Source organism: Malurus melanocephalus, unplaced genomic scaffold, assembly GCF_030028575.1.
Source record: "Malurus melanocephalus ecotype Western Australia unplaced genomic scaffold, MMel_1.1 scaffold_10, whole genome shotgun sequence".
Classification (NCBI taxonomy): domain Eukaryota; kingdom Metazoa; phylum Chordata; class Aves; order Passeriformes; family Maluridae; genus Malurus; species Malurus melanocephalus.
This window is the reverse complement of record NW_026623242.1, coordinates 1,811,859-1,836,675: the sequence shown is the minus strand read 5'-3', so window position 1 is coordinate 1,836,675 and position 24,817 is coordinate 1,811,859. Positions and strand designations below refer to the sequence as shown.

Below are 24,817 nucleotides of genomic sequence, written 5' to 3'. Positions count from 1 at the left end.
ATACAGTTCCCTGAGCTCTTCAATTTGTGCCCCAGACAGTACCCAGACATATCTCTATGTCTGCTGCTTTGAGTACCTGCTCTTTCTAACGTAATGCCTGCTTAATGGAAACTCTATGACCTTGGATGCAAACTACAGTCTCCCCCAAAAAGGGAAGGCTCATCATCTTGGTGGACCTCCAAGAGGTGGATCTGAGACCAGGCAACAAAACCTGTGTCAGCCTGGCCTGTGCCATGGTGTTTCCTGTTTGGGCTAGGATTGCTGGTCCCCAAGGGCACAGTTTAGCCCTTAGCTCAGCACAGGAAGGCCTGGACCAGGAATGGCTGTGTCACCTTTTGTGGAGCCTCCCAAAGTGTCTCATTCTGCTAAGAACCCATCCCTGGGCCCCCCAACAGCAAATTAACTTCTCAGGCACATGCCTATGCTCCTGGGACAAAAAGAAAAAGACTACTTGCATGCAAAGATTTTACAAATTTGGTCATTGTGACCAAACTTTATTACCCATTTTATGGAACTGTGACAAAAGTCTAGGAATCAAACAACATGGGGATCACAGAGGCTATTATGTTTATTGTGCTGAACAGACTGTGATAATCCATTAAAGGAACATTTTCAACAAGCAAGCGATTTGAAGTACAATCATAGACAGCAACTCTACATGAAGAACAAAGCAAAAAGTTAGAAGACACTCAAAAGGAAAAGTAAACTGTAGTAAAACATCTTGAAGCAAGTTTTTTTCCTGCAAACATACCTCTCTTGCAGAAATGGTAGAAGAGTTACATGTCCAGTCATAGTTAGCAGTGACCAATGACAGCAAAGAACAGTCGTATAAAATTTATCTCCCACAAAAATAAACTATATATATAAAAAAATTTTATGATGTTCTCACTGACTCAATGGCCACATGCAATTTTTCAGTCTGAAAAAATGAGGTATAGTAGGCCCTAAGAGGTAGTAATGTGTTTTGATTGTACTACAATATACAGAAAATGCAAGATTCAGTTCATCAGAGTGGTAAGTCTCTCGGAGATTGAAGAGTGACACACAGAGAGCAATTATTTTTGTGCCATCCACTGAATACTATGGTTTTTAAAAATGCAAAAAAAACCCCTCAAACCCCAAAAGGGACCTTGCTAAGGCTTGATATGATGCCCTTTGAAGTCAGCAAAATTCTTATTACTGCCTTCAAGTGACACTGGATTTGGCCTGTTAGAGCTACTGTATAGCTACGATTTTTTCTCTTTCACTCGATATTATCATGTCTAGCTGTAATATTCCAATCAGCTCTTTCCCAGCAATTTTCATCACTGAACCCTCTGAAGTCTTTTGAGGAGGTCTGTATTTCTTGACACTGCCTCTTGGAAGAAGCTGGTAAGTCGTTGTCTCTAACTGCATTTGGCTCCATACTAAAGCCACACCAACAGACGCCTTCCTGAGAAACTACCCCTGGCCCAGTTATTAATACAATGGTACAAAGTACTGATTAGGAAAGAGAGGAAGAAGGGAAGTAAAACAGAAATAGAGAAAATGAAATTGGAGAGGGGAGAGAGAGAAAGAACAACGAAAGTGAGAGAGGGGAGAATAAAAAATCTCTACATAAGAAGCATTTAAAATAAATCTGGCTGAAACATATTACAAAATCACATTTGTGTAAAATACACGAAAATACTTGTCAAGTATTTTCTTACAATCTACTAATTTTTTTTAAAAAAACACATATTTGTGATTGCATTATGCAAAAGCTGAGCTTGTTGCTTCCCACCTACAAAGCTTCAAGTTTCTTTGAAGGTTTTTTTTGTTCATTTTTTTCTTTTTAATACGAAAGTAATTTAAAATGTGTTCATTTTCCACAAGTTATTTTACAAAAATAGTTTTGAATTAGGGATTAGTTGCAGTCCTAACTGTTTCCAACGTCTCAATACTAATGCTGAAAGTAAGAAGTTCATTCCATTTAAAGTCTGGAGGTAGGTCTTTGTCAATCAATTAGTCCATTTCTTTAAACAATTCATTTGAGGTACAAACTTGGACAGTAATATTTAAACTTTACAGCTAAATTTTTTCTGTCATGTAGTGTCATTGAAAAAAATTATCCTCACAAACCTATCAGCAATTCAGTACAAAAATATATTCAAGTTAACAGTACATTACACAGAAGTCTAGCAGAGGATAGAGTAAGTACGTAAAACAAAACAAAACCAAAACCAAAAACCCACACAAAAAAAAAAAAAAAAAAAAAAAAAAGAAAAAATCAAACAAGCCAAGTGAAAGAAAAACACATAGTCATGCTGAAACACAAAAAAGACATTGCTTCCTTAACTGCAAATAATGTTGAAATAGAAATAAAGGGAAAATGCAGATACTCATGATTATCTACCCCGTAAAAATTTCCTGCATTGAATGTGTATAGCAGCATGTATTTATCAGTCTGTTGAGTTATTTGTAAAAATCAGAGGTAGTATTGAATAGTGGGTTAATATTGCATCTGGTGCTAAAAGTGCTGCTTTGAATGAAAAGATGGAGAAATGCCACTGGCACAGAAATGCTCAGTGAACCATCCTATGTCAAAATACATTGCTTAAAGTAATGCACAAGCTTAGCTGAGGTACATGGTGTTCGTTCTTATATTGTGACTGATGAGTAATGAGGAAGGATTCAATTCTTTCAAAATACTGGTACAGGGCAAGTGGAATTAGTAGAAACTAAGCAAAAATATGGATTATTTTTGTTCAGATAAATTTATGATTAATTTCTAGGTACCTTTCTGTATGTTTTAAAACACTTTTATCAATAAAGACTTACTTATTATTGGTATAAAAGTGGTGTCAGTCATTTTTGTTTCCATGGAAAACAYCTGGCTCTAAGAAAACCAGTCCCTGGCTTCCTATTATCCAGATGATAAGGACTGTTCATTTCGTTTACTACTGCTTCTGCGGATATGTTTGTATCTGTAACTATACAACGTATCTTTGTCTTTCTTCCCTTTTGCAAAATGAAAGTACCTTTTTCGTGTTGATTTCTTTCTTCTGATTACCAGCTGAATGAAGTGAAAGATCAGCTTTCTTTTTTTTTTTCCTGAAATAATAGTAAGTCTTAAAAAAAAAATCAAGTACAAGACTACAAGAAGGTTACAAAAGAAAAAGAACAGTATCTATCCCTTATCTTTGGTGCTCTAAAACAGGGAGTTCACTAAGTAGGGAGTGGGTTGCTGGAAGTGTTGCAAGGCATAAGTGTTATACACCCATCCTTTCCTATTTCAATGCCCATTATAATGACTATGTTACAAGTTTCTTGTTTATATGCAGTGCAGAGAATGACATAAACCTGATTAGGAGCTCTTCTTCACCCATTCACCCTTACTTAGCAGCTCAAACAAACTATTAGTAGGTTAGGAAGAAAGAAAACAGTAATTAAAAGTTGCATCATTAATCTGTGTCCCCTTTGTGTTACAGCAGTTTTTCACTAAACCTGGGACTGTRAAGGGATTACAAAGAAGATGATTAGTTTAATCCTTTTTAAGGTTATGTGATTTTTTTCCCCCCCAGGCAAAAGTGGAAAGACCATGGCAATAGAAAGTAAGTGGTCAAGGCAGTGTCTTCTCCCTTCAAAAGACCCAACTGCTGATGAGGTAGAAATTGCATGGTGTGATCTCCTAGTCTTCCTCTGCAGACTCTTGTGAGGACGTTTCTTCAGTCTCTTCCTAGAACACACAAATAAGAATAATAAATACCACGGTGACCATACAAGTTAGGCTGCCACTGCAGTCGTCTCTCACACAACTCACAATTACCTCTTGAGCTAATTAAATGCCCTTTACAGATCCTGTGACATCTCAAGAAGCCACTTTGGGGAGAAAGAGAAGATACCCTGCTCTCTGATCCCCCCCACCTTGCCTTGCCAGGCTTTTCTTCWACTCCAGGAGATGTCAAGATATTCTGTGTTATGCTCTATCCCAGGCCTCTTACAGCCAGCAAACACAGGCAGCTGGAAAATGGAAAGCATTTTCAGCACGTATCCAAACTTCAGCAGTTGCTCTGGGAAGCCTTCTCTTCATTGGCCCTAGTGCTGCTTCACATTTGCCTTCAGCAAGCCTGACCCAAAGTGATGTTCTTATCCTGATCTTTTAACAAATGTGCAGTACCTTTCAGGACATGAGTGGTGAACTGGGGGCAAGTAACATTTCTAATAAAAGGGGCTGYTTGTGAAAAGTTGTGTTTTATCAAACACTGCACATCATCGTCTAAGATAGCACGTGAAAAAGATCTAGGAAGAAGAGGAATTTACCCCCTCAGCCAACTGAGACCTTTGAAGAATGACCAGCTTAAAACAGCTTATAACAGTCTTCATACTTTAATAGATTTGATTTTCCACATGGCTTCATTTTGTCTGGGTGGCTAACTGACACAATTTATAACTCTCTTCCTTTCCCAGGCCACTACAGTACACCATTCAGCAAAGCTTGCCTTAAAGCTTGCCTGCCTTATACGACCAAACTTCCATTCATTAGTGTTTGAAACACCTCAGCTGTGAAGGGTTCCTAAATGCTACCATGTGTGACACTGCTGCGGAGGAGCGGCATCAAGGAAAAACACAGCGCTTTAATCAGAGGCCACTGCTCACTGCAATCCCCTTTCAAAAGGCTTCGACCTCCCCCTGCACCTCCCCGCAAGAAAAGGCTGAATAAAAGCTGTAAATCCAGGGAATAAACATAACTATAAATGAATGGATGACAGCTTAAAAAATATAACCATAGCAGCATCAAGCCATGAGATTTCACACTGGTTTTGTTTAGTCTGCTTTGGGTTATGTGGGAAAAGTGAAAAGCATGAAGGAAATGCTTCCCCCTCTTCCTTCATGCCCCCACCCCTGCTAAAGCTCGGGCCTGAGATATTTAAGCCAGCAGGTTTATACCTCTTGACGAGGAAACAGGCCATGAMCCTGTGGTACTCTCTTGAGTACCAGGCACAAAGAAAGATGTAGCGTGATCAAAGCCATGGACAGAGGAGAGAGAGCAAAATCAAGTGTCAGCTGCCCTCTGACCTTGAATTCTCGATTCCTAAATTCCAGAAGACACTAATCTATCACACAGATGAGCAATTTTTTTCCTCACAACAACTACTGTCCACTTGTAGCCAGGTTATATTCACAGAGCTGCAACAAAAATGATTCTTAACTCATGAAACGATCAAGCAAATTTTACTTTGGTGGCACAGCAGAAACTGGGCTCACACTCCATCGAATCCCATTAATGCATAATGCATTTTTCCCGCTTATCTTCTGTGCAGAACGGGGTTGTTACAACATTTCAGTCAAGAAGAAAAATGGTATTTTCAGGCACCTACCAAAGGGCTAATTTGGGCTGCACGTGGAGAGACACTGAAAAATATATTGGTTTGAGCCTTAGTAATTCAGAATTCAGAAGGATTGTGGCAAACCCCAGCTTTGCCTCCAAGCCAAGTATTTAAGTTAAAAAATTACAACTGTGGGTTCTGTGCTCTTAACATAATACAGGTAGACATGTTTTGGTATTTGATGATGATCAAGTGCTTAATTTCTTACAGCACTGCGGTCAGCCCTGAGCCTCTGATTATCATTTCCTGGAAGACAGCAGCACACGTGTGGGTGTGGAGCGGCAGCTCTCTTTGTTTTATGCTTGGCTTGTCAGGAAACTACTGAAACCTGATGAACTCATTTTCCATGAAGGTAGACTTCCGATCACAGAGTAAGAAGGATGGGAAAGAGGAAAAGTATGTGAAAGGACATACTTCAAAGCTCAGCCAGTGTGGCCACAAGAGAGCTCTTTTTAGTTAAAAAGTTATCCACTCTAGTGATTTTTACTATGAATCTCACAGTATTTTCTCCGTGTAATCCTTGCTGTATTGACCAACAGAATTCATGAGAAGCTCTTCCTTCATACATATGTATGTGTTCATGTAACGAAGGAAGTTTCTCTCTCCTGCATAAGTATATGCAAATATGTGTACCTGTAGTATCTGGATGGAAGAAAAATGAAAAATCAAGCTAGCCCCACCCAAATACGTAAATAATAAATGAATTATTTAAAAATATTTGAGACTGATAGACTTCAAACTCRCATCAATGTTGGGAAATATTTTTTCACAAAGAAATGCTTTCCAAAGGGATAAGATTGTTGTTCATTCCTCGCAAAAGCCTGAGATAGCTCAGTCACAGATGAGTGGTTTTAAGCCAACCTATCATGCAAGTTTCTTGTCAAGACACAGATGGAGATATGATTGCTGCTCTGTAATGCTTACAGTTCAAACAAAGGGATAGTACAAATCAGACATATATGCATGGAGGGACCCCAAGGAAGATGTGAGTAGAGGTTCTGAAAGAGAAAACACAGACATGCAGGAACAGAGAGGAATTTCTTGCCCTTGTGAAAAGCTGGTTGCAAATATCAGAGGGCTGTGCAGCTGTGATCCTCAACCCAGCCTCTGCCTCTACAGCACCACCCYCCTCCAACACACACTTTCCAAAAGATGGAAGGTGGGATAGGCATTTCRAAAGGTGTAACCTTTAGAAATTGAAAACCAGCTTTTTGCTAAGTCATTTCAGCCAGAGATTCACTGAAGTGCTTTGCTTGGCACATCAGCACATGGACACCTCAGGGGAAGGATGTTTTACCGGTAGTAAGCACCCTCCAGGCACTTGCAAGTCCTCACAGACCTGCCAAGGTCGATGACATAGCCATGTATCATAGTCCCTGAGTCAAGTTGAAGGAGGAACTGGGACTGGAATTAAATACTTTTTAAGTTTGGATGTACTTTTGATTAAGTTGAAGAGAAAAGAAAAAAATTAAGAAGAGCATGGTCACTGGAGCAGACATTAGAAATGCAATTTGCTCAGTGTGATAGCCATTCAGAGCATAAATTCAGCAACACCATCACAGCATGCACTCAGCCAAGAAGCAAAATTTCAAGTTACACAGCAGCTTTAATTCAGGTTGTTCTCATTTTTAGTTGCATTCACTGTAGTTATGGAGGCAGAATGGTGACATTTGTTAATTGAGTGTATATGTGCATCGAGCCAGTTTTGCCTTGAATGGCTACTCTCCAGGCTATTTGTTTTCTGCTGCAGCAAACTAGTGAGAGGTTTGGCCAGCAGACTGCAGAGAAACCTGAGAAATCTTCAGACCAGGCTGGATCTGACTAACAGGGGAGCCACAGCCATGATGAGCTCAGGGTGAGTAGGACCAACATTCGGAGAACAGGGTGAGCACCCATATGCATAGCCCAGCCTTTACTCTTGCTGCTGACACGATATCCYAGGTGACTCCCCATGCAAGTGTGAACAATGAGATGTATTCTCGAGGGCTGACTGGCACAGGGACCAAGTAAAGCAGTTTTTCTTGGCACATGCTGTCCTTTGTCACTCGCAGGTCCCATGTATGGGTATGTTTATCTGGAGCTGCTACAGGCCATYGATTGATATTGTAGGACAAACGCGGCACTGAGCCATTTCCACTCTCAACTGCTGTAACTGCCCTGTCAGCCTGGGAGTCACAGTGAGCTGGTATCACTCCCAAAAGGCAGCTTTCTCCAAAGCTCCTGTGTGCACAAATGTTTAACAAGTCTTTATTTGAGGATCATCACCGGCAAGGGGCTGGCAGATGTGGACGCTAGCCTCCCATCTCTCACCGAGGTTGGCCTCCAGCAGGAGAGAAAGGACAAATATTTTCAATGACTCACAGCAAGTATCTGCCCTCAGAAGGGCTACTCTGCAGGGAACTGGTATCACTCTTGTAAGCCCTGATTTAACAGTGGTGAAGGTAACAAAAAGAGAACAGGAGGCAGGACAGCAGGTTTCAGTTAGAAGCACTGTCTGCAGCCAGTATGTTTATTTGGGCTAGCATAACACAGAACTTTAAAATATGACAGCCTTGGTGGGATCTGGTTGCCTGAAGATAGTGCCTGAGGCTGTTTTAGATGACCTGGATATCTCATCTGGGAAGACAAACCAGAAAGGTGGTGGTCTCCTATGTCATGCCTTCCTTCTCTGGGTGGATGCCTGTGATGCCCTGGGACACCCAATGGGCACAGAACAACAGTGTTGAGGTGCGTGAACCATAACACCCCCCCCCCCCAGAACTATGAAGTGGAATCTCTGCTTTTGAAGATTCGCTGCTGTGGAAAAGCAAACTGTTGTRTTCTGCAGGAATCTGTGAAGTGAGAACCATTGGCACGTGCACCTCACAGGGATGCATCAGGAAGAATGTGGCCAACAGGCTGARGGAGGTGATCCACCCCCTTTTCTTGGCCCTAGCGAGGCCACATCTGGAGCGCTGTGTCCAGCTCTGGGCTCCTCAGGAAAGAGAAGGAGCTACTGGAGAGGGTCCAGCAGAGACCAACAAAGATGATTGAGGGGCTGGAGCATCTCTCTTACGAGGGGAGATTGAGGGAGCTGGGCCTGTTTAGTCTGGAGAAGGCTGAGAGGGGATCTCTGTAATGCACATCAATATCTCAAAGGCAGCTGTCAAGAGGGGGTGCCGGGCTCTTTTTATTGCTGYCCAGCAACAGGATGAGCAGCAATGGCCATAAGCTAAACCACAAGAAGTTTCACCTCAAGCTGAGGAAGAACTTYGCACTGAGGGTGGCAGAACACTGCAACTGACTGCCCAGGGAGGGTATGGAGTCTCCCTCTCTAGTGACATTCCAAACCCAGCTGGACACATTCCTGTGTCACCTGCTCTAGGTGATTCTGCCTTGCCCGAGTGTCGGACTGGATGATCTCCAGAGCTCCCTTCCAACCCAAATGAGTCTGTGATTCTGTAATTCATTCCTAAAGCTCAGAGGTGGTACCATCCAGAATGGAGCTGTGCCACAAATGATTGCATTGAAACTCCAGCATCTTTTCAGATCAAAGACACCTCCTGCCCCCAAGAGACCTCTTTCCCATGACAACCTGTGCAGGTGAAATGTAACTCCACCTGCTGCCCAAGACCTCCATTTGGTGATCCACTTTTGGTCTGTGCAGGCATTTTTTTTCTGGAATTACATGCAGCCAGTAGCTTCCTAGTGACCTGAAGAGCAGACATACTTAGTTTCGTCTTTGTATATCCTCTACATTCCATTTTTTGGTGGATCCCGCAAACCAATTACAACAAAACCTGATGATGAGACAATTGTTGGTGTTTGAGAGGAGCATTTCCCCACCTGCAGAAGGGTAACTGCAAGTATTTGGTATTTTTGGTATTTTTGTAAAAATGCTTGTTCTGTTCTAATACCCTGGGCAAAACTTCAAGGTTAAATGTCTTTGCCCCAATAAATTCWCTGGCAATTCAACTGGCAATTCAGTTTTTTCACCTTCTGCTCATGAATTTCTGAACTGCAGATTTAAAAAACTAAAACCCATTCTGTGAAATAAATTGCAGGATCACAGTAATGCTGCATATGGAGCCTCTGAATTTGTCAGAGCTTTTATTTTATAATGAAGTATTAGCTATTGGCACAGATTTTGCTGGCTGCTTTCTAAGCCCAAAAGGGTATGCTTGAATAGATACGTCAAAAAGAACTGCTGACAAGGGCAACTTGCAAACTGTGAACCATTGTCTGCTGTTAACGTGTCTGAAATCCCCTGGCATGCAAATTAATATTTTCAGAGGAGTCTCTGAAATATAGGAGTAGGAATAGATTGCTCTGCATCGAGCAGATGGCAGGGCCCGGACTCTGCCCGGCTGAGACAGTGCCATCCCAACTGCTCAACAGCCAATGCAAGGAGCGGCTTCAGGAATTCTTACAGCACTCACAGACACTCAGAGCAGGTTTGCTCTGTGTGAAGCTTAGGGTGGGATCTGCTGCTTCGAGCTACTGTACTCTCTGCAAAGTGTGCTAGGYGTCACTCAGCAGTAAAGCAAAGTTTGATTCCAGAGGCTGGATTCAGAACTCAAATTGTTGCAGGTATACTTCACACATCACAATGGAAAGGTTTATTAGGGCAGAAGACATGCCATTATCATATATAGAAAAGGCAATACAACCTGTCTTACTGCTGGGTTTTAAAATTAATTTATGGAATTATTTCAGTACAGAAACTCCATATCCAAACACATACAAGTCAACCAGACCACAAGAAGAAATTTCTGTGCACAGCAACTACTAGCATGCTAGAAGGAGCACAAATTCTTCAGCTTAGTGCCTAACAGGACAGCTAAAAACTCTGCCTACAGAGCAGTTCTGAGACCTTCTGAGTGCTTTCTCCGACCACTGTTTCTGCAATCATAGACTAAGTCATGGGACAGCCTTGGGACTAGTGAGAAGGCAGGTCRCCCCCAAAAAATAAAACTTTCAGTAATTAAATTATATTAAAAATAAAAAGAGAGACAAATAGAGAGACAGCAGCTGATGGGGCAGGTTTGGGTTGAGATGTAGGGACTGGAAACCGACATTCTTGTTTTAAACGTGTAAGTTCCTATTGACCTAGCCTCTAATAGCCTGCTTTGTTACCTAAAGATGTTGGCCTTCAAAAGATCACAGATTTGGCCATGGTTTGATGGCATAAAAACACTTGGATACCAGCAAGCAGCTTTGCTGAGCTGCTCATTCACTTTCCCAATGCCCTAATGCTTGCTGTGGGTATGTGCAGAGCTGCCTAATGCCGTTGGGAGCTATCTAAGGGCTAGCAAGTATCTTAAAGATCATTTTGACTTAGAGATGTCCTCAAAGTTTTCACACTCAGGAAGACATTTTATAACAGACAGCAAAAATAAGACGTATCTTTGAGTGTGCATGTACGCAATAGCACAGATTGGAATTTCACACTGAGACTTGTTTTGAAATCCCCATGCTCCCTGACTTGAAGCAGATATTTCAAACTGGGTTTTCTAGCTCCTAGGAAGAAGGCTCCCCCCTAAACTTTCGTGTATGGAAGATGCACCTTTCTTCTGTTAAAGTCTTTTATATAAATAACAATTATTCTATGGAAGACAGCAAGGGAGTAGAGAGAACAAAGCAAAAAACTTATGCTCTCCTGCAGGTCACCAGCCTGTGGTTTTTAAGCTGCATAGTTGGTGAGTGAATTAAGTGTGTCCTCTCCTTTTACTGCTGGAATAGCACTGCTTGACTATCATAAAGGCTGCTCATGGGGATTACTGGATAATGCACACCCCCAGCTGTTGGAGGAAGTGAACTAGCTGAGGCAGTCAGAGTGAAGCTGCTGGGGCTATGTCGGGACTCAGCTGGTAGAGGTCAGAGAGAGTTAACCAATCTTACACACCCAGAAACCACTTCTACAGATTCTTCTACAGATCTTCTGCCCTTCCTCTGCTGCAGGAAGTGTCTCGCCAGGCTTGGCCATGTTTTGGTCCTTAAACAACAGGTTCAGATAACTGGATGGAACCAAGACGTTGCCAAGGAAGATTCCCACAGGACAGGACAGGGCAGGACAGGACATTTCTCTTTAAGTTAGAACAGCTTACTTAAATATGGATTCAAGTCTCCTCTTCCTGTTAGATTAAGGGGGAATCAAAACCATTTCTCTATCTCCCACTAGGAGAACTGTTTGATATGATGGAGTGATAATGAATCTCCCTAGTTACTTTGAGAGAAAGGGCTTATCTGATATAGGAGTTTTAAATCCAGGAGGGCTCACACTGAGAACTTCCAGAAACAGGAGTTAGGCTGACTGACATTTAGAAATCCTGAAAAATACCTGCCTTAGGTTCTGCCTCTCAATTTCTCTTACAGAAGGTCTTGAATGAACCTCAGATTTAAGTGTCCAGATTTGCTACAGATTTTAAAACAGACCTGAAATTAACTCAGCAATGAGGTTTCTGCAAGGCAGAAAGTCACTCAGTGCCAAAGCCTGTGTGGCTGAAGCCTTTTGAAATCGAGACTCAGCTGTCTAAGTTATGTCAGGCCAGATTTCTTAAACGCGTTTTGGCATCTGAGTGCAGCAAGTGCCTTTTGACCCAAGCAGGTCAAAACACTTTGAAAAAATCTGTTCCCCATGTGATTAAAAGGAGACTGAAAATCTTCAGCAAAATCTCAGTACTGGTCAGAAGAATTTTGCAGGCAACACTATTCAAAGTCTGCAAAGGACAGACCTACAGTAAAAATGGTGCTTGAAGCAATGGCGCGTGCTATGCAACGCTGAGAGAGATGTATTTTGTCTTGGAGAGCTTCAACCCTACAATATGTAAACATTTCTGGTGGGAAGGAAATAAAATATTAAGAAAAAGAAGGCAGCGGTACTGTTAGAAACATATACAACTGAGCTGGACTGACCCCAGCTTTGAGAAGCTGCTCTTACAAACCTCTTGTGGAGGCTGTAAACTGGAGGAGTGGTAAACTGCTCTGTATTCACAGCCAAAATCCAGACTGGAGCATAAGGCAAGCAGAGACTCTAATAAAAGTCTATAATCACTCGTATGTATGTCCATAATTAGATGAAAGAATAAAAGAACGTGGATGCCAACCTTGAAAATCCTTAGACTTGTCTAGGTCACTGAGATGTTGTGGGTGACTGTATCAGCACTGCTTTCTTGTGGCACTGGAGATGGAAAAGCCCAAAAGGATACTGGAGTCCACACAGGTGAACCTGAGTGAGTCTGCTTTCCCCTTGAGCCCTTCAGGTACTTGAAACAGCACCAGTTTCTCTGCATATTTTATACTGAGTTGCAGAGGAAGGACTACAGCAAAGGTCTCCCAGAACGGGGCAGGGAAACACTATAGAGGCTTTGAAATGGAGGTCAAACCCACATCATTTACCTTTCACCCCCCTCCCCCCTCTCCAAATTTAGAACATGAAAAGGAAAATAAAGCAAGGCCTGTTAGATTTCTATTCTCCTTTTCTTCTTCCCCTAAAAAGGACCACTGGTTACAGACAGGAAGCAACTGCCAAAAGTTATTGTCCTTCAATCCTTTATCACTTAAAAAAGCATTGCGGCTCTGCCCACAAAGCCACTGGCAAGAGAAGCTTAGGAAGAGCTATCTATCTGCAACGATAAATAATAAAATTAAGCATCTTCCTTTTGAATCCCAGCTGAGAGATTTTGCCAAGTGATCAAACTTGTCTGAACCTTGGAGCAGCAGCTTTGAAGTAATAAGAAAGAGATTGAAAACTTGCAGCCAAGAGCCGCACACACCTCATTAGGGTCCAGCCATGCGGGGAGGCCGAGAGGCAGCGCCGGGCCCAGCCCACGGACCCGCTGGAAAAGGGGGAGATAAAAGCGCCTTTCACAGGGGAAGCACACTGGTGACATTTTTACGAGCGCCAGCCCCGAGGCTGAGTGGTCCTTGCCACGCTGCCACCCGCCAGYGCAGCCTCGGCCGGGCAGGACGCGTGGGCTCTGCCGCCGCCACCCTTGCTCCTCCTCAGTCTCCCTGGTTTTTCTCATCCCGTGTTTTTTTAGTTTCTGAAGGAGCGGGTTTAACCTACAGGGCTCCACCTTGCCCTGGCCATTCTCAGAAAAGCCCTCCAAAATGAGAAACATATTTCCTAAAGATAGCGAGCCAGACTGCCAGAGCTGGTTCAGCACAGTTCACATGAGAGTTTCTAGTATAATTCCGAAAATTATTTTTTTTTTTTCTTTAAAAAAAAAAACCCAAACCAAAACAAAAACAATAAAGCTTAACAGACTTGTAAAATGCTTTTAAACATGTCTGAAGAGTTTGATCATGGATCTTGCCACACAGACACTGGCAAGGCTGCGTGCTTCCAGCAATGCACAGTATTTAACTTTGAGAGCTGAAGTTCTGGGTTTAATTTTCAGTTTCAGACTAAACAGCAGGTCTGCAGTGAAAGGCAGGCGACAGCTCCTGAGCACAATGGGGCAATCGCTTGCAAACTTTACTGATTGTGTAACCATGGAACACCTATTTGTGCAGACGAAAAAGCAAAATCATAGAGGTTTGTGTTGGTTTTAATAAACTCCCCCCATCCCTTCCCTTTTCTACTGCAAAGAATTCAGCTGCTATTTTATTATGTAATGCTGCAGGCTAAAAATATATCCCTAATTTAAGCCACCTTGCCAATAAATCTACAAATACCAGGTAATCCAAAAGGGTAGTTATGGTTCAATGACATATTCTTCTTGTCATCTTAATATGTTCAACTCCTAAAGGATTTAGAATGATGCATTTAAAGGTTTTTTTCAACTTCTTGAATATCTTCACACAACCTGGTGGAAAGTGTGAGGAAGTTTGGTCCTCCTCAGCACAGAACAACAACCCAACTTTGCTAGATCCATCTATGCAGTGATTCACAGRACAAAGCTTTTTATTTCTCTAAGCAAGATAACCTGAATCAAAGTGAGTGAGAGTCTCCAATTGAATAGATAGTGATGATTYCCTTTTGATTATAGAATCTTTTATGGGAATTTCTTTTCCAATTGAAAATATCTACATTCTATAATCAAATCAGAGAACTTATCTGGGTGGAAATGTGAGTTCACTTTTAGAACTGAGACAGATTTACTGCAATTTATATCTCAATGTTAACTATTCTACTCTTTAAAAAAATACTAATATAAATAAATGAAAAAAAATACTAATATAAATTACATTTAATGCCTCACTACATAACACAGTTCTCAGGAGATTATTGAAATTATGTGTGAGCCCCCTAACTTACTGTAAGTCTGTCTTTGCTGTTCTGATTTCAGTTTCCAGAATTTGCCTCAAAATAAGCATGGGAATCAGTGAAGGGGAGGGGGTGGAAGCCATTCACTATACTGAATCTGATATCTCTGGGGTCCTAGAGCTCAAGTCTCAAGTCAACCAGACTCAAGTCTGGTTTCAATGGAGCTCTCATTTTTCTTCCCACTAATCCTGCCGTGAGATCAACCATTGGTAACTCTGTGAGAAATTAAATACCAGGATGTGGGAAATCTGAGATCTGAATTCAGGCAGAATGYGGGTGATTCATTTTTTTATTTCTCTCCTTCTCTTTTCCCATGGTTGTTGTGTGGCAAATAACTCTTCAAACCTGAGATCAGAGATCAGTCCTGAACAATGTGACTATATTGACAGAGCAGAGGCAAAGCAAGAACTACATTCTCAATATTATATCCCTCTAATATAAGCATCAATCATTTCTAAAGAGAGATCTCAGCCAACATTTTCCAAAAACATTCTGGAATTTCCAGAAATGCTTTACAGTGGGATCAACAGCAGAACTTCATCATAGTCATGCTCACCATCTGCTGGAGCAGACTTCATAAAAAAATTAACATCTTTTTCATTTGGATCCCTATGAAAAATCATCTATGAGACAGTTTGCTATGACAATGTGTTACAATATCCGACAGTCAGGCGGTGGTTTTGAAGGGCTTTTTCCTTCCTCGGTGTGAGAAAAGCACATTTATTCATTTAGGTCCTGTAAGGACAAACTCAGGACGCTTACAAACCCTAGGCTGCCCAAAGATTTAGATCCTTCATGCACTGTTTGGCAATGTGTTGATGTCTGAAAACCACCTGTGTACTTCCGTAGCTTTCAACGTGAAGCACCCAGGAATGTAATTCTCACTGAATGGTCTACCATGAGGTCATGGCACTCCTGTGCTTCTCATTGTCTGCTGTCACTGCAGGCCCATTCCTGCAATATCCAATGAGCAATCAATGGCCATGAGCTCTGAATGGCCCCCCCAAAATCACCCTGCCTGCACAGAATGTGTTTGTCATCTGGGTCGCTTCRCTCCATCTCAGCASTAAGGAACTGTACAGTGACAGCATCAACAGAAGTGATATGGGATAGAAGCTCCACCAGGAAAAATGGCTTTAAAGTGTCTATCWCAATTGTGTTTCACCCTTTTTATGAATCCTTCATCTGAGCTGTCCTCTCTGAACTGCAAGGGAGGAGGTACATTCATAGGTTCAGGCTATCCTTCCCAGCCTTAACGTTTGGCRCAGGTGTCACAAGTGAGGGACTGCCCAGGGAGACCAGATGTTACCCTGGGGTAGCATGGCAGCACTGACTTCAAGCAACCAAATTCACCAAATACCACAAATGCCTCACTGAGTACTGACAGAGCAGCTGAAAAATTCTCATTATTCTTGTGTTTCAAGACTCTTATTTTGGATAACAAATAGACCTTATAGAATTCCCCAGATGTCAGGGAAAACCCAGAATAAAATAACATATTGCATTCTTATTGCTTCCTTTCATAACGTGTTTAAATATGTTAATAAGGCCTATGTATATTGCTCTTTCCCCTAGCCAAACTTCATTAGCGCTGGTATGTGAAGACTGTAACTATCTATCTTAGCAAATTATTTAACAGACAAAAATGATATTTTCATTCATCTTAACTTTGATTTTATTTGTGTTTACCTTCCTACACATCCATCGCAACATACTTCATTTTTAAAATACAATTCGCAACAGAACTTATATGGTCCTGAATCYGAACAGCAAAGACGGAGAAATTTCCAAGAATGGTTACACAGGTTTGTTTCCCATGTTTTTCGGTGCAACAAATGAGCAAGGATACAACCCTGGAGTATCTGTTAATAATATTTAAGTCAGGAAATAGGGCATCTTTCAGTAGCTTCAGCTGGATGTGGTGTAACAGCAACATTGCTATTGAAAATGCAGAGCCCTTTATGAGAAGCTCAGGAACCAAGCTCTCAGCAAAGAGCACTTTCTTCCTGCACAGCCTTCTGACACACCTCATCTTTGCTAATTAGCTTTTTTTGATTATTTTTACCGCTGTAAGTCCACAGACTGATCATCCTGGCAGTTTCAGCTTTCTGGGTATCACTTGGGAAATATCTTAAAATAATCCTGATTTTCAGGGGGTAGCCATGTCCTGCTGAGAATCTTGTATGTCTTCTATGAAGATACCAAAGCAGCACTTACTCTTGTTACTCTTGGAAATCTTGGCCAAAATATGTAATATGTGCATGCAAAAGTAACACTGTTAAATTTACTCTTGACTGGCATTTTTTTAAACACTGCCCAGCCATTTCCTTAATGGTATTCCCAACCATAGGAACACAGCCTGTGTGGTACTGCAAGCACTTTGTCCTACTCTAAGTAGACATATGCAGTGGATGCAATTTGAGGGAGATTATATATATATATATATATATATATATATAAAATGACTAATTCATATGCATAACTTTATTGATACCAACACTGAGAAATGGATAACAGGAAAAAATACAGGAAATCCAGATCTTCTTTCCTATACAAAATAACATTTTTCCTTTTCGCTTATTCTAGCTGTATTTAATTATTTTGGACATTGTTTTAAAAGTATCCACTACATTTAGCTTTAGGTAGAGAAGTATACTTCATGTGTTCTTTTAGTGTACATTTTCTGKACACTTTCTTGCATAAACTCTTCTGTGTACACTTTACAGAAGAGTAAAAGTGTACTCTTCTGCCTGATMCACATTCATTCTGATCTATATACTTTCTAACTGTTATGCTGTCTTTCAGACTCAGATACAAAGGATTTCCAATGATTTGAGATTTCAAGAGAGAGAATAAGATTTTTGAAGGGCTGCTCTGTCTTCATTGTATGTCTTCTCTCCAGAAATGATTAAAATAAAACATGTCCTCCTTCCTGAAAATTTTGATAGCTTTCACTGTGTTTTCTTAAAACKATCTATTTCCTTCATATTACTTGAGTGTAACTCCCCCATATGGCTGAGTCAACAGCTGCTACAAATTGCTTAAAAATGAAGAAATGAAGAAATTTCTGTTTGGACTGTGTATTTGCACACCTCGGAAAAAATATTACTGCATCATGACTGTAAGATCTGGCTGTACATTCTTTGGAGACAGAGCAGATTTCAAAGAGTCTCGTTTTGAGGTTTAGGCAAATATTTATGTGAAAGTGCTAAACTTACCACTGTCACGCAGTTGTGCTGGCTCTTTTCCTCATTTCCCCAAGGAAGTGTGAGAGTATGCGTCAGTGATCATCACAAAGATGTGAATAGACCACAGTATTCAAAGGCTTGTATTAATGACAGGGGTGTATAGGTTTCCAGTGGGTTTTATTGCTGCTATTTACCGTCTGTGTGATGGTAAATCCTCAGAGCTCTGGCAATTTTGTAAGATATTGCAGAAATTTACATAAACATCTGTATGGCCCTAAACTGGATAGCAGATGCATAAAGAGACTTAGAGAATGGCAGAGCCCTGCATGATGCTTAAAATCTGGGAAATGGTGATAGGAATGGAGCTGTTATTTGAAAAATGAGAACTTTATCTGGTTCTACTGCTTCTGTATTTTTTTAAATGACACAAACCCAAGATACATACTCGTTGGCAGCAATAATAAGAGTAAAAGTGATGTAAACTAAAACTTATTGAAATCCGTGAGAATACACCTAAAATTCAAAGCACAGGAGAGCACTCAGGGACCAAGCCTGAGCAAGAGCTTCTGCCCCTCTTACCAAGGCAGTCTCACCGTCACACAGCAGTTATTGACTGTAACCTCTCACAGTCCCCACCAATGAAGAAAGGATACATTTCTAACTTAATCCAGACTGCCACATGGTAAAGCCATCTGGGAGGATATTTTGAAGGAAACAGATGGAAAAGGAAGAGATTCCTCTGAATGTAGTATGAGATTTACATTATCCTCCATGAACTTCCATGTAGTCCCCATGTTTATATAATTTATCACTATTTCCTTHGACAGCTCAGATTAGAAAGCCTGCATGAGCTCATGCTCTTGTTGTTACTTCTGAGTCTGAACGTCCCTACTTTAAAGGGAAATTTGGTAGTAAAAAAAAGATATCAGAGAAAGGCAACCAGACCTGAGTGAAACCCAGCAGCATGAAGTTCTTGATCATCCCAGGAATTACACCGTTTTTCCTCTCCTTCTTTCAGCCTCAGGAAGCCACTGTCATGAACATTTGCTCACAGTGATAATTTTTTTCCTTTGCCATGCACCTATGTCAGCAAAACTACAATGCTGAGGGGTACTGTAAGCATGAGGGCAGGGCCTCTTGAAACCAGGAAGGGTTGAATATAAGTTCAATGGTTTCACTGAACATCCTTCATTCTAAAGATTAAAACCAGAAATGTTGTCTGTGTAAAGACAGGACATACAAATAATTGAAAGAGTGTTTCACTAGTCAGTTGTGATAACTAGAGAGATCCAAACAGCTTTCTCTCTCCTTTCATGTATTCTTCTGTCTCCTCGCTTTCCACACAAACATTTCCATTACTAATGGGAATGTCAAAGGGCCTTCTTTTCTCTCTCTCACTTTCTCACTGACTACAGAGATGCTGCTGAGGCGCCACTGCAGAAGGGGTGGCATCCGTCTGGTTGACACACGCTACAGCATCCCTACCAGAATCACTGCTCCAGCAAATGGACAGGAAAATCCATATGGGGAACGCCGGTGCTTTAGTTCAAATCCCTACATCATTTTGCCATCAATTAAATCTGTCATTACTTTGTTCTGCTACAAAATGACAGAGTCCAGGTCCCCTCTTTGTTCTCCTACACCCCAGCCCAGCTTCAGTGCGGGTTATTTCTTTCTCTCTTGCACCCAGGCTTGCACAGTTATTGTGCAAACAAAACACTTGCAGGAGTCAATGCCCGGGGAGCTCAGAGATCTGGCAGCACCAAAAGGCCAAAGCAGCAATAGCTTCTGCCAGGCTGGGCTGCAGGCAGAGCCACYAGCTCCAGACCCCTTCCTCTTGCTGACCTCAGTGGGACCAGAGGAAAAGGAGTCTCTACCTCCTGGATCTGGCCTCCTRTGTGCAGCAGGGTTTAGCCTCCCTGTCTCTCAGGTGCCATGGAAGAGATAGCTGGCATTGTGCCCACTGACAGATTTACTACCATGTTGTAATAGCAATAGCCTGACTGTAGCAGTAACATTTGAAGGATATAAGCAAGACAGGGAGAGGAAATATCTTTTACTAGAACAGCTTGGTGTGTTTTGAATTGTGTGGTGTAGTCAGATTATACCTTGTAAGTCGTTGGGGATTTATGCTGTGTTTCTTGCATAAACTGGCCTAACAAAAGACACTACCTCTCCTTGCAAAACTTAAACTTACTTGAAAGTACTACTGCATTCATCCAGTGTGTTATCTCCACCATTCGGAGACAGTAATATTATTAGCCATGCCATAGATTCATCATTGCTGCAACTGAATTGATTTCTTTTGTAGAAATCTGATTCCTGCATATGCTTTGGAGAGTTACATCATTTTACCCCTTCAACTCATGTCTAGGATGTTTTCTGTTTCTTATGCAACAGCTACTAATTCAGATTGCAGTTGATATTATGACAATGTACACTTTATAATAATGTATTAGAACCACAGGATGGAAAAATGAAAGTATTATTCCCTTCTAAGAGTAGACCTCTTTCCAGAAGAGCAATGGACCCTTTATGCTCTTGACTCAGAGACCATTCATGCACACGGAGGTACAGCAGCTCAGCCTATGGACTGTGCTGAGCAGTGATGGATTTGGTCCCACGCCCACAGGCTTTTCTCGTTGTTGCTCATATAACAAAGTGTCAGAGTTGGGTTTTTAGGGTTTTTAACACAGGGCAGGCTGCGAGAAGATAATGAGGTGGATTTTGACTGCAGTGTTTGACTGGTTTCATGACACCCTGTGGCTTGTATTTTTTTTTCAAAGTGTTAAAAAAGAGTAATACTATCGAACACAAAAAGTTCAGATGTGTTACTCTTTATGATGGATCTGGTCTAGTTACCAAGTTCAGCCTATAATATTTTTGTGGATTTAGAGAATCCTTCAGAAAAGTCAAAACATGGAGTTTATGCATATRCCCCTCCCCTCCTTGCTGTAATGCAGTTCCCACTCATCCATGTTCAGGACACACAGAGGTATTTATTACATGCTGCACTCACACCACAGAGGCGTGCATGTGTCTGCATTATCATTGCAAGGTGACCAATGCAGACAGAGGACAATTTTGAGAGGCATTGTCCATGGCTTCCTCCTCTCTTTCCCAAGGGCCACTGCATGACTTGTTCTGATGGTTGTGCCCAGCAAGCCAACAGCTGTCCCCCAGCTCATACAATTGATGTGTTTCCCTTCTTTCTTTACAGTAAAGGAGATCAGTTGAAATACTGGAAAATTATTTCACTTGAAGTAGTCTAAAGAGTTTGAGTTAGCTTCTCTTACCTGAGCAGGCTTCTTTTGAACCACTTGTTGAGGCTGAAAAGTAAAACAAAAGCACAGTGAGAAACAAAATTAACAGAGAGCACTTAACTGTGATTTTATGAGTGCTAGGAAATAAAACACAGGAAAGCCCACATTCAGAAATGGAGAGATGARCACACCCAGCTATCACACCCAGCCTCTCCTATACCTATCTACAGCTTTACTCTGAAGCAGCTCATTTCACTGTGGATAAAGAGGAGTATGTTAAGTCTGTACAATTAAAAACAAGGTGAAATCTAAATTAGCATGTTACATCTTTCAGTTCTTCTGTGGTACTGCTGCTTTAACTTATCAGACCATGAGAGTGGCCTGATTTTATAACAAGATTTCGTTGTGTCCACTGCTGCTGCTCTCGTACAACACTCTCAGCTGTGACTGGAGTGTCCTGCTGTGGGGAAGCCCTCCCTCCTCATCACGAGCAGAGCCAAAGCTCAGGCAGAGAGGTGAAGGACACATAACCCCATTCCCGAGCCACAGCTTCCCACTTGACCAAAGCCACCCTTGCCAAAACCAGGAGGCTGGAATGGACMGCGGTTCCAGCCCTTGGAAGCTCTGCTTTGAGGCCTTCAGCTGCATGAAGGTGATGCTGTGCTGACCCTTGTGAGCCTGTTGGTGTGATCATGGGGATGCCATCATCAGCCAGGTTGGGTGGGTCCACTGCCTATGTATTGGATTCTCAGCAAGCCTTGCTCCTGGCTGCTCCCACCCAGGACCRGGACACACAGTCCTCACATGAGTCAGGAGACCCTCCAAGGTACCAGTGAGCTTCATCCCCTCCTGGGAGGAGTGGCATTGAAGGAACAAATATAGACATGCTTAAAATACACCATCACTGCCCAGAGGATGTGATGACCCTGGTGGGTGCTAGGAGCAGCTCGGAACAATAAGACCACAGAAAAAGGATGAAATCCTGAAACGGAGAGGACAAAAAGGCTTTTCTTACACCAGTGGGACAAAGTGGCTGCCTGCACCCCTTTTTTTTCCCCCAGCAAATCTTTTTGTTTTTCCTCAACAATTTTTTTCCCCCTGGCTTTGCTCAGGAGTGTGCTAATGCCTCCCAGACTTTCTGTTTTCAAAGTATGTGAATCACACCCAATGATTTTCTTCCTGCCCTTCCTTCCTGCTTTTTCCTAATCTCAGCCTTGATTTTAGTGCCTTGCTTGGGCAGAAGCCAACATGCCATCCTTCTGCATGGCCAAAAACCTAATTTTCATGACAGTGTAGTAGGAAATAAGTGGAATATTTCTGAATAAGTAGTTTAGTGTAACTGGCCTTTCAGAGCAATATTTCAGTGGGAAGGATCAATGAAAATGTAAATTAAATGTAACTCATTCAATTCAGACTGCCCACTACAAGCGTCCCATTTTAACAAGAGATGCTTTGTTTATTTTCAGTCTTTTTCTAACTCAGTGGAATCCTACTGSTGTTATATTTTTGTATATAACAGGCTCAAAGTTCTGCTTTCAAATAAATATGAGGGAAAAAGTTATGTGATGACTGGGTCTGTCTTTAAACTTCAGGGTGGACTCTTTCCTTTTCCATTAAATTCCCTTGCAATGGAGAAGCTATTATCAAGGCACACATTTTATTGATGCTTTCTCCAGGTGGACTGCAGGCTCTGAACTCATKAATGGACATTTGCTGACCTTGGACAAAGGTATGATTTGTTTCAAAGGARTCTCTCATAATTACAGAACTTATTGAGCTCTTTGTAATCTGCCTATAGTGTTTTTTCACTTTATTTTGGGTTTTTTTGCCTGTTGATTACACCTGTATATATGTTTACTTCTAAACCACATGAAATCCACAGACACTTTTAGAGACTGACTGTTTTCTCCAGCTCAAAAATCCCCATATATTTTTGGCCATGCACTCCTATGTTCATGTGACTCTCACTCACTGTAGCTCAATGAAATCTTCTGAAAGAGCTGCCAACTCACCAAATTTTCCATKAATTAGGCCCTGACACTTCAATGAGAAGAAAGACAATGTCTGAAACAAGGCCAGCTCTGGCTTTCTGCCTAGTATGTGTCACAGTAATTCTACCAGCTGCCCTTCTACACAGCAGTTCATACTTTTCAGACCACCAAAAAGCCCCTTGAATACTTTCAGTGATAGCTGGGGCTTGAGCTGCCAGCATGTTTTCCCAGCCTCTGGCACCCAGTGGCTCTGGACTGGACCTAGAAAGTTTTTTGTGTGTGTGTTTGTTTTGTTTTGTTATTTTTATGAATGGCTTCCACAGGGGACTCCGACTCCAGCACAATTCTATCCAGCCATTCACAAAAAGCAGAGGGAAAATATTGTACTTTGCCCAGTTGGAAACTGTCTGTGATACTGACCAAGGCTTTMAAGAATTTTAGTCATTCGAGACCTTTGCTATCGTAGTGCTTCATGTCGAGAGCTCCTTGGCCGTGCTCGCTTACTGCCCGCTAGGTTTGCACCGGACTTGGGATGGGGAGTTCAGCATGTGTTACGCTTTCTCCCTTAAATGGAAGAGGCTCAGCTGTGCGAGCCCAGAAGCAGGGCTCAGTCCCTCAGCCAGTATTAGTGGCACACAGCACTGACACGCTGGGAGCTGTGCCCACTCCTGTCACATTGAGTGGCATTGCTTGTGGCAGCTGAATCACTGCAAGTGCCGATTGTCAAAGGCATTGCTTTTCCTGCCTCAGCCTGGCTGTGTGCRAGAGGAGGCTGGATGCATAAACCCAGTAAGGTCCAGTCCTGGAGGACTGGAGTGTCTGCTCTCTTAGGTGACCCTGACCTGAACAACTGAGGTGTTCTTGAGGAATACCAAGAAATTTCCCTACCACCCCTTTAATTTCTTGAACTGTTGTAGGTGTGATGCCTTTGGAACCATTTTGACACACTATAGATATTAATGCTTCAAAACTCACTAAACTTTGTGTTCACCGTGTTAAGAGACCTTTTCAGGGCTTTGACAGTGACACCTCTGATTCACAAAGGTTGCATCTGCATGTTCAATTAACTGGAAAGAAAGAGAATCTGCCTTGGTTACGGAAAAGACTGGAGCTATAAAATAGCCATRGACAAGAGACTTTAAAGAGGTGTTCTGAGCAAATTAAAGTTGTAAGTAAGAAATGAGAGCTCTGAACCACTACGTATTGTCCCCGCCAGGAGCCTGCAGAGTAAGATGGCAGACCTTCTACTCTATCTGAGCCCTCTCACTTACGTCAGCACCCTTAAAAGGAGCTTTRTGCAATACAGCCCCTTCACATTTCATTTTATCCTAAATTTGAGAAACAGCTATTGTACCCTGCACATACATCAGCTGAAGTCCCATAACTTGAAAGMAAACTTCAGGGTTTCTCACACCATATGCAAGTACAAGTCAACACAAAGTAACTTTTTAAAATATGTATGAGGCCGAAAGAACAAGCGACATTGTTGGAAAAATCCTGCGACCAGGTTTTTTAAATGTCTATCATATAAGAACAAATCCGAAATGCAGCAGTATTTCTTTTGCCATGTTTAAAATATTAAGCATATGACATAATAATTTAAGACTTCAGGATCGTATTCCTAACTTTGAACAGGAAAACCCCCACAAAATGCCTGAAAAGGAGAGTACACAAAGTTTTGGTGGTTTTATCTTTGCTGTAAGTTTTGAATGTTCCAAGCCCAACTGTTTAACTTTTACACTTCTTCCACTCCTGTCACACATTCTTCATTTTGTTG

At 41.7% G+C, this 24,817-nt stretch overlaps 1 protein-coding gene across 1 annotated transcript in view; it reads right to left on the bottom strand.

Annotated features, from left to right (window-relative positions):
- Positions 1-467: 467 nt before the first annotated feature.
- HMGA2 (high mobility group AT-hook 2) overlaps positions 468-24,817 on the bottom strand; it is a 102,400-nt gene continuing 78,050 nt past the window's right edge. Inside the window, exons 4-5 of the mRNA XM_057377215.1 lie at positions 21,083-21,115; positions 468-3,697 (exon numbers count right to left, since the gene is read on the bottom strand). Of these exons, the coding sequence (XP_057233198.1) occupies positions 3,650-3,697; positions 21,083-21,115 (81 nt within the window). The 3' untranslated portion in view covers positions 468-3,649. The remainder of the gene's footprint in view (positions 3,698-21,082; positions 21,116-24,817) is intronic.